Below are 11,035 nucleotides of genomic sequence, written 5' to 3' on the forward strand. Positions count from 1 at the left end.
GCCCTCTAGCAACTTCAGCACGAAATTATAGCTAATTTGCCTACAAACGTCAGGTGGTCATAATAATCTGGCCACTCAGTGAAAGTAGCGCTTAACTGCTCTGTTATTATCTGAGCCTAACTGACCTGGGGAGGAAAAATCTCAATCCCAGCCAGCTCTAGCCTTACACGAGGGAAAGGCTGACTCTAGCTCACTGCAGCCATCCTGTCTGACCTAGGGAGAGGGGAGGGGAACACAGGAACACTTGTGTTTTTATTTTGTGGTTTCTTTTTAATCTTAACCATTGAAAGTATTACAGATGTCCCCTTTGTTTTTTGTTTGTTTGTTTGTTTTCTAATTGACTCCCTCTTCCCTGCACCTGCCCCTCGAAAGCCTTCGCCACACTATTGTCTGTGTCCATGGGCTATGCATATATGCATATAACTTCCCCGATTAATCTCACCCCCCAACCCTTCCAACCCTACATTCCCTCTGAAATTCATCAGTCTGTTCATAGTTCTATGTCTCTGGACCTATTTATTCATCACTTTATTTTGTTTATTAGATTGCACATATGAGTGAGATCATGTGATACTTATCTTTCTCTGATTGGCTTAATCACTTAGCATAATACTTCAGGCCCATCCATGACGTTGCAAGTGATAAGAATTCCTTCTTTTTTTCCCCACTGCATGGTATTCCATTGTGTACATGCACCACAGTCCAGAGGCATTGCCTCACTAAAACACTGAGACCTAATCATAGGACTATATACACTTGCCCTCACTCTAAACCTCACCACCATATGACTAGGTCTATTTACAGTTGTTCCAGAAGATAACAATCCTAAGCCAGAGACTGGAAGAAATTACTGTACTTACAAAGACATATCTGATAAAGGACTTACCGTCCAAAAAGTTCTTAAAACTCAAAAATTGTTTTATGGATGTTGACAAATGAATCTAAAGTTCATATGATCCAGAATGGTCAGCATAACATGTTACTGAAGGAGAACATTGGCGGGCCCTCCAATGTGCCTTCTGTTGGTGGGGAAAATGGGAGAACATCCATGAATCTCTCCCCTTTCATAGAGGATTCACTTCCTGGAATATAGTTCTTTTAAGTTTATTTGCATCCTCAGCATTATGATGCTATTTTTAAAAATATATATGATTTGTAGCTTATCCAGCTAATTTGGTGGCTAGGGTGAGAATGATGGTTTTTGTAACTTTTAAAATTTATGCCAGAAGTACTATTTATATACATTAAAAAGCACAAAAATATTTTATACTTATCCACAGATATACCATTTATGTTGTTTTTCATACATTTATAAAAGGTAAAGATTCCATCTGATATAATTTTCTTTCAGACTGAATAGAATTATTTTATATTTTTTATAGTTCAATTCTTCTGGTGATGAATCTTTCCATTTGTTTCTCCCAAAATATCTTTATTTTACTTTGATCTTTCATGAATGGTTAAATCCACAGCCAAGCTGACAGGCCTTCCTTTTTCTTGAAGCACTTTAGAAATATTTTTATCATCTTCCATCTTCCTAAGGGAAGTCAGTGAGGAGTCAGCCATCATTTTTATTTTGTTCACCTTATCTTCTTGTGATGTGTCTTATTTATGTGACTGCTTTTAATATTATTTTTTCTTTTTTTCAGTATAATTATCATGTGTGTTGGTGTGGTCTTTATTATTTTGAGCTTAGATTTAGGGGTTGCTTTGGTTTTTTAAATCACAAATTTTGCCATTATTTCTTCAAATATATTTTGACCTTACAGCCTTCTTCTGATAATGCAATTATATGTATGTTTGACTTCTCACAGGTCACTGAGTCTTTGTTCAATTTTATTTCTATGTTTCTTTTTAATCAATGTTTCATTTTGGCTAGTACTTACTCCCTTGTCTCTATTTAGAGATTACTGGAGTTCCGAACACTCGCCTTTCTGCTACTCTGCCTTATACATTCAAGCCACTGAAGAGTCTCTGCACTCCAATCTCTGTTTCCTCAATTCATTAAGAACGTTGATGCTTTGCCTTGTTTTCCCTTCTGTGCCGTGGTTTAGAAAGTGTCTCCAGGAGCAATAATGGGGTTTTCTTTTTCTTAACTCACTTATCTCAAGGAACACAGTTTTGTTCTTCTTTTCTGATGTCTGAAAACTATAGTTTAATATATTTTTGTACTTTTTTTGCTGCTTATTTTGGAAAGGCTAGCTTAGTACTAGTCATTCTGTCTTGAACCTAGAGCATGACTCTATTTCATTTGTTAAAAATGACAATCCTTACTTATTGCAACCACATTTAATATGGCATAAAATAGGCATAAAGTAAATTGAACCTATAACAATATGTTTTATTTTGGAAAACTAGGTGCATTATTTCTAGAATAACTCCTTATTTCATTTTTTTTCAATTAAAAATTTGAGTGATTTCTTCATCTACTTTCCCTCTTGGCTTTAAAACTACATCTACTAGTAAATTATGAGAATTTTTAATTATATGTATTAATATGTTTTTGGTTTTGAGCATTAATTTAAAGAGCAAATACTTAAGATCAAACTTGAAAATGAAAGCATCAGGTTCTTTTAAATTAAATTTGGATAAATGTAAATTAATTAAGATTTTAAGAAAAAGAAAATGGAATATGACATCTTTTTGGACTCACTGCCAAGTATTTTGATAACTTATCTTCAAAAATTATCTTCAAAAATACATGTTTATAGCAAATAAAATGTTCTAATATCATAGAAGCTCAGAGCATTTGTGGTAAATTTTCAGCATTTCTATTTTTGAGAATAAGATTTTGTATGACTGTTAGAATGTAAAGGTTGTGCTATGTTTAATATAACTCATAAAGATGAATAAAATTTAATAAAAATTAATTATTTTCAAATATACTAGTAATGTCACAAGGTTAACAATAACAAATGTTGTCTCTTATTGTTTCTACCCAGGCCAGTAAATTGAAATACTTGCAAATCCTTAAATATGTCTAAGCTTTTGAACTTATGTCTTTGGGGGTCTAAGGGATGTTTTCCAGAACTCCTACCCTACAATTTGGGCTAAATACCTCTTTGTGTGCACCCAGGGAGTACACCGACCATATTTCAAAAATAACACTTAATTTACAGGATTATAGTAATCTATTGACTTCTTTTCCCCATTTGATTGTAAATCCCATGAGACCGTGAATGGTATATTTTTATTTTAGTGTCCATAATATCCTCAGGTCCAGAGTAGATATTTCATACTTATTTGTTAAATAAACAAATTAATAAATTGTTTCTGTTTCAATTTGGATTAAAAAAAAGGATTATTCTAATAGGAAAACGAACTTGGTGAAATGATTAAATGCTAACTCTACATTTTGTCTTTCCTTACAGGCTCTTAAATCTGATCTACAATGGAAAAATTCCTTTTTTATCTGTTTTTCATTGGCATAGCAGTGAGAGCTCAGATCTGTCCAAAGCGTTGTGTCTGTCAGATTTTGTCTCCTAATCTTGCAACCCTTTGTGCCAAGAAAGGGCTTTTATTTGTTCCACCAAACATTGACAGAAAAACTGTGGAACTGCGCTTGGCAGACAATTTTGTTACAAATATTAAGAGGAAAGATTTTGCCAATATGACCAGCTTGGTGGACCTGACTCTATCCAGGAATACAATAAGTTTTATTACACCGCATGCTTTTGCTGACTTACGAAATCTGAGGGCATTGCATTTGAATAGCAACAGATTGACTAAAATTACAAATGATATGTTCAGTGGGCTTTCCAATCTCCACCATTTGATACTGAACAACAATCAGCTGACTTTAATTTCATCTACAGCATTTGATGATGTCTTTGCCCTTGAGGAGCTGGATTTGTCCTATAATAATTTAGAAACAATTCCTTGGGATGCTGTTGAGAAGATGGTTAGCTTGCACACCCTTAGTTTGGATCACAATATGATTGATAACATTCCTAAGGGGACTTTCTCCCACTTGCACAAGATGACTCGGCTCGACGTAACATCAAATAAATTGCAGAAGCTACCGCCTGACCCTCTCTTTCAGCGAGCTCAGGTACTCGTGACCTCAGGAATCATAAACCCGTCTACTTTTGCATTAAGCTTTGGTGGAAACCCTTTGCATTGCAATTGTGAATTGTTGTGGTTGAGGCGTCTGTCCAGAGAAGATGACCTAGAGACCTGTGCTTCTCCAGCACTTTTAACTGGTCGCTATTTTTGGTCAATTCCCGAGGAAGAGTTTTTGTGTGAGCCTCCTCTCATTACTCGCCATACACATGAGATGAGAGTCCTAGAGGGTCAAAGGGCAACCCTGAGGTGCAAAGCCAGGGGAGACCCCGAACCTGCAATTCACTGGATTTCTCCTGAAGGGAAGCTGATTTCAAATGCAACAAGATCTCTGGTGTATGATAATGGAACACTTGACATCATGATAACAACTGTAAAGGACACAGGTGCTTTTACCTGCATTGCTTCCAATCCTGCAGGGGAAGCCACACAAACAGTGGATCTTCACATAATTAAGCTCCCTCACTTACTGAACAGTACAAACCACATCCATGAGCCTGACCCTGGTTCTTCAGATATTTCAACTTCTACTAAGTCAGGTTCTAATGCAAGCACTAGTAATGGTGATACCAAGATGAGTCAAGATAAAATTGTGGTGGCAGAAGCAACATCATCTACGGCATTACTTAAATTTAATTTTCAAAGAAATATTCCTGGAATACGTATGTTTCAAATCCAGTACAATGGTACTTACGATGACACCCTTGTTTACAGGTAAGGAAAATTAAGCAAATTTGTATACTTGCCATGCATCTTAGTGTAGGGCTTCTTATGGCACTCTGATATTTTTAATTGTCAGTGCTACACTATATTGTAATTATATCACTTCATTTTTAAGTGTAAGGCTTAAAATGTGAGGCTGGTGAAAGATGAATTCATGTGGGAAACTATTTTGAGTGGTGTTGTTTTTAGAGAGTTCAAATTTATATCTAATATTATGCTTACTTTTCCCCCCTCCTCTAAGAGATGTGACTATCAGAGAACAAGATTGATTTATTTTAAAAAGTCAAAAACATACCAGAACTTACATATCCATATGAGTGTTCTTTCCTTCAAGGAAGTCATGTTGGGAGGCTATACCATTATCCCAATGATGCTGCCATTGCTCAAAGCACTTTTGGAATTATCTTTAGAACCTTCGTCATACTATTTTGAATATCCTCAGTGGTGGCAAATCATCGTCTTTTGAGGGTGAATTTGAATTTTGGAAACAAGCAAAAGCCATTTGGAGCCAAGTCTTATGAATAAGGTGGGTGATCAAGATGGGTATTGCCATTTTTGGTCAAAAATAGGATGTAACTATAAATAATGAGACTGATATTTTGAGTGATTGACTTATGTGTATGTGTGTGTGTTGTCTCATATACACTGGTTCTTAAGACAGTTCCAAAGGGAAACTTTATAAATATTTTGAGCAGTGAGAGTATCACTGAAGATACATATTTAATCTCTTGTAAGGACATTGATGGAGAGAATTTGCATCTGACTAAAGAATTTCTGGTATGTTTTTCTAAAGTTCAGCCTCATTGATTTATAGTCACATCTTGTCCAATTTTGTCTCATATACACTGATTCTTAAGACAGTTCCAAAGGGAAACTTTATAAATATTTTGAGCAGTGAGAGTATCACTGAAGATACATATTTAATCTCTTGTAAGGACATTGATGGAGAGAATTTGCATCTGACTAAAGAATTTCTGGTATGTTTTTCTAAAGTTCAGCCTCATTGATTTATAGTCACATCTTGTCCAATTTTCAGTTGGAAATATACCTTTTTATCCCTTCATATAATTTCACTCATGATAGATTTTTATTAATCCTGGGAAATGATGCAAAATCATGGCTTTGAAATATATCTTTTGTGAAATCAGATCAACTCAGTTCTTTTATACCTATGTGAATTCTTGAAGATAATTTGGTTTTCACTCATGTATGGAAATGAGATAAGTTTTTTAAAGTGAGCATAAGCTGGTAGGAAAAACAAAACTAGCCCAGCTAGCCATGTGATCAATCCTGGGCAGGGTTCTCCCTGGCTGAGTTTTCATTTCCTCTTCTTTAAAAGGAAGAGATTAGAGTAAATGGTTTCTAATATTTCTCTTATTGCTAAATTCATGGGATACAGACTATGGTTCATGTATGTTAATATAAAGTACAGTGGGGCCTTGACTTACAAGTGTCCCGACTAACGAGTTTTTTGAGATACCAGCTGTCTCTCGGCAGATTTTTTGCATTGAGTTGACAGAGTAATTTGAGTTAACGAGCTCCTTAACGAGCTCCTTAATGAGCTCGGTCTCGGAACGAATTAAACTCATAAGTCAAGGCCCCACTGTAGTTTGGGTCTTTGTTATACTCAGCTCTTCACCTGAGCTATGAGTTATTTAACCCACAGTGAAGACAAGCATCCACCTCTATCCCCTTACCTTCCTGTAGCTACTACACATTCTATATGTTTTAAACATTAACTCTGTGAAATAGGTTAGTTTCTATTTTCTAAATTCCAAGATTTTAACCCTGCCATGACAATTAAGTTCTATTTAAGGAAATGGCTTGAAATCCGGTCCCAAATGTTTATTATGTGTAAAATTGTGATAATGCCTACCTCATACAGTCATTGTAAAAATTAAATTATAATGTATATAAAATGCTTAGTAATGCCTGTTATTTATTAGCACTCACTAAATGGTGGTGATTTCAATTACAAATTCATACTCTGGCCTAAGAGTTTCCTGGTACAGTTAGACAGCATTGCTTAGGTTGTATAATATGTTGGTATTGCCAAGTTTTTCCAAAATTCTCTTTTAGGAAAAGATAGAGTTGTAAGCCTTTTTTCCCCCCACATTAAATGTAAGTTTTGGTCATAGTGTAAGTTACTACTGAGTTAGTGGAAAAGTCTTCCACAGAAGACTTTTGTAATGCAATGGATTCAGAGATATCTATAGACTCATCAAATTTTGGAAACTGTTTTGAAAGTAACTCCATCATCCCATAATGGAGAGGTCAAGGGATTTATGCTCTCTGGTAAAAAGCCTTGCCCTGTTCATGTTTATAGGATATCACTCATACATTTTCATCAACCTCTTATTCAGATAAAAACATACAGGGAACCAAGTGTTGAAGGATTAAGAGATGGGTGAGATTTCTAAAAATATTTTAATGTTGGTAATGACCTTAGTTATTAAAGATAGTTTTACTGGGTGCCATTCCATAGCAGCTTTTAACTGATTTGGAAAATCAACACTTCAAAATGCATTTCCATTCTGGTTTCTAATGTGATTGTCAGTGTTTTCCCTTCCTTCAAATTGGCTTTTAGTCACAGAGGTGTTGTAAGTGCTAAATGGATTTGCTTAGCAGTCTGATAATGTCACAGTCACACCTTTCAAAAGCAATTTGTCATAAGTTATTTCTCAGCAGTGGCTTTTATTTGGACTTCTGCTTTGCCAAGCAATGTCATTGATAAGCTCTTCAAAGACATGGTGCAGAATACAACATTAACTTTTAGCCATTTTAACTGGGATAAGATCAGATCATTTCCCCATATTTCATGTCTGTTATTATTGGGCTTATCTTAATGAGCGCTGAAATGAAACAGAGCTGAAGTCATAATGGCTCTGTGTGTATATATGTTTTTCTTTTCAATATTAACACAAATTCCATTGTCCCTCAGAATGATACCTCCTACGAGCAAAACTTTTCTTGTCAATAACCTGGCTGCTGGAACTACGTATGACTTGTGTGTCTTGGCGATATATGACGATGGCATCACTTCCCTCACTGCCACCAGAGTCGTGGGTTGCATCCAGTTTACTACGGAGCAGGATTACGTGCGGTGCCACTTCATGCAGTCCCAGTTTCTGGGAGGCACCATGATTATTATTATTGGTGGGATAATTGTAGCATCCGTGCTGGTTTTCATCATCATTCTAATGATCCGGTATAAGGTTTGTAACAACAACGGCCAACACAAGGTCACCAAGGTCAGCAATGTCTACTCGCAAACGAATGGGGCTCAGATGCAAGGCTGCAGTGTAACGCTGCCCCAGTCCATGTCCAAGCAAGCTGTGGGGCATGAAGAGAATGCTCCATGTTGTAAAGTTGCCAGTGACAGTGGGATACAATCTTCAGAAGTTTGTTCAAGTCAGGACTCCTCTACCACTACCTCTGCTTTGCCTCCTACCTGGACTTCAAGCACTTCTGTGTCCCAAAAGCAGAAAAGAAAGACAGGCACGAAGCCAGGTACCGAACCACAGAATGAAGCTGTCACAAATGTTGAGTCCCAAAACACTAACAGGAACAACTCAACTGCATTGCAGTTAGCTCATCGACCTCCTGATTCTGTCACAGAGGGGCCCACGTCTAAAAGAGCACATTCAAAGCCAAGTAAGTTTCTCACTTTGCCCGCTGAGAGGTCCAGGGCAAGGCACAGGGACTCCCTGAATGGAGAATTAAAGGAATACTGTTGTATTAATTCACCGAACGCATGTGAACTATTCTCTAAAAGAAGCATGTCTATGAATGTGATGTTAATTCAGCCCAACACTTCTGATGGGTGTAGTGGAAGAACAACTCTTTCAAATCCTGAGTGTATATTGGAAAGCACTGTGTAACCTGTTTTGTTTTGTTTTTTTAATGAAAAATTATTTTGAGAACTCACATAGGAAGCTGGAATTTGAAATTTCAGTCCTGTTTCTCTGACACATGGCTTAATAGAACCAAGGTGTAGAAACCTTCTATGAGATATATATATATGATTAGGAAAAAATCATGACATAGTAACAGTGTCTTTCCCAAAAAGAACTGGCTTCCAGGTTCTGCAATAGCAAATCACAAAATGAAAGTTGTCATAGGAAAACTAAAGTCTTGCATAACTAATGATATTTCTCCTCCAATCTTAAAAGGACCACCTATGAATAATTGGCATTTTCCAGTGAATATATTGCCTATTTCTCTCAATAACAATAATGTTTGTTTTTAGACAAATATTGTAGAGAACAACTTTGTGTTGTTACGTTATTTAAAATAAAATATTAAATAAGTATATCCAGACAAGTGTTAAAATAAGTACCCTTCTGAAAAACATTTTTGGTTTTGATGCCTTAATGGTTCTATGATATTTTTCATCCAGGACATACTTTTTCAGTGGGAAGCAGAAAAAAAATGCAATTGATTTTGCATTTATAAAAATATACAGTTCAATTTTAAATTACATGCCACAATTTTGTATGCATCTACCTGGGCATATGAAAGTGTTTTCATTACATTTAATACACATTTGCTAAATGAATGAGTTTTATATTTTTCTCGACGTAAGTTAAAAAGGGAGACAAAAATACAAGACTGCCTTTATCAGAGGGATGTTTATTTTTATTACCAGGTAATTTAAAAAACTTTAAATGAATTTCTTATCACATTTATAAACAATATAAAGTCATCGCTCATTAACCAGATAGTGGTTTCATTTTTCCTTCCTACACTGTGATTCTGAATTGAATGTTTAACTTTTAGAGTAAATTCACTTATTATTTTAACAAAAACCTGAGATGAAATGTAATTAGAAATCTTACTGCTTAAAAAAAAAGAATTTAAATTTAGTCAGGCAATAATATTGCTTCTTGTTAATGTGATGTTTTTTATATTCACTGAAATCAAGGTCTACAGATAAATGTTTCTATCAACTTGTTGAAAACCTTACAACATTATACACTAACATGATGGTCTCTTATTAAAGACTAGAGGCCCAGTGCATGAATTCATGCACAGGCGGGATCCCTCGGCCTAGCCTTTGGGGAACAGGCCAAAACTGGGTCTCCTACATTCCCTGAGTGGTCCTGGATTGTAAGAGGGCGGTTCTCAGGGGACGCACCCCGGAATCAGGTTCCTTTCTCTCTGGTTCTGGGTGTGTCACCTGAGAACTGCAGCTGCCAAGTCACCGCAGCTCAGCAGCTCCTGTGTTGAGCGTCTTCCCCCTGTTGTTCACTGTGTCATAGCTACTGGTCTGATGGTTGAACGGTTGGCTGGTAACCGGTTACTTAGGCTTTTATATATATAGATTGGTAAATGAGGGTTAACATTAAGGGTTTTTCATTTTTGGTTTTGTTTTGAGAATAAGGTTCATGTGGGAACCTTGCAGAAAAAAAATTAATCATAATATAATAAGCCTTTATTAACTCATGTCACTTGAAATACCATTTAAAGCACAGCTGAGGAATGTCAATCATTAGTTTAATTTCCTTCTGTTAGAGGCATATATAAAAATTTCAGTTAATTTTAACTTTACAGAAGTACTTCTTATCACACACGACTCATTGTGAAGACATTCAAAAGAGGGCAAGATGAAAGCAGTTAGAGATTACTTTCCAGGCCAGTCTTGAACATAATTGTCTAATGGGCTTTTATTGGCTTGGATGTTTCCTAAGTGCCTTCTCTGCCCTGCTTCTGACATTTGCCTTTCACAATTTCTAAAATCAAATCAGCACCCATGTGTCAGCTACATAGCTCTTGTGAAGAATAAAAAAGATCACGTGTTGTAGTAGTTTATAAAATCAAAAACACTATGTGTATTTTCAGCACTATTTTTGTCATAATGCTCTAATACCAACTAAGTATTTTTATTTATTTTTAACTCATGTTGATACACACACTTTTCTTTTTTAAATTGTGGTATAATTGACATACAACATTATATTAGTTTCAGGTATTAACATAATGATTCCATATCTGTATATATTGTGAAATTATCATCACAACAATCTAACATCCATCACCACACAGTGTTACTACAGAATTATTTTTTCTTGTGATGAGTACATCTAAAATACACTATCTTAGCAGCTTTCAAATATACACAGTGTTATTAACCATATTCACCATGCTGTGCATTACATCCCCACGACTTATTTAATTTACTAGTATAGCTGGAAGTTGGTACCTCTTGACTTCCTTCATCCATTTTGCCCTCCCTCCCCTCCCAAACCCA

At 35.8% G+C, this 11,035-nt stretch overlaps 1 protein-coding gene across 1 annotated transcript in view; it reads left to right on the top strand.

Annotated features, from left to right (window-relative positions):
- LRFN5 (leucine rich repeat and fibronectin type III domain containing 5) overlaps positions 1 to 11,035 on the top strand; it is a 349,319-nt gene that overhangs the window by 325,801 nt on the left and 12,483 nt on the right. Inside the window, exons 4-5 of the mRNA XM_014547551.1 lie at positions 3,372 to 4,776; positions 7,727 to 8,439. Coding sequence (XP_014403037.1) covers positions 3,392 to 4,776; positions 7,727 to 8,439 — 2,098 coding nt within the window. The 5' untranslated portion in view covers positions 3,372 to 3,391. The remainder of the gene's footprint in view (positions 1 to 3,371; positions 4,777 to 7,726; positions 8,440 to 11,035) is intronic.

This window comes from Myotis brandtii, unplaced genomic scaffold (assembly GCF_000412655.1).
Source record: "Myotis brandtii unplaced genomic scaffold, ASM41265v1 scaffold479, whole genome shotgun sequence".
NCBI lineage: Eukaryota > Metazoa > Chordata > Mammalia > Chiroptera > Vespertilionidae > Myotis > Myotis brandtii.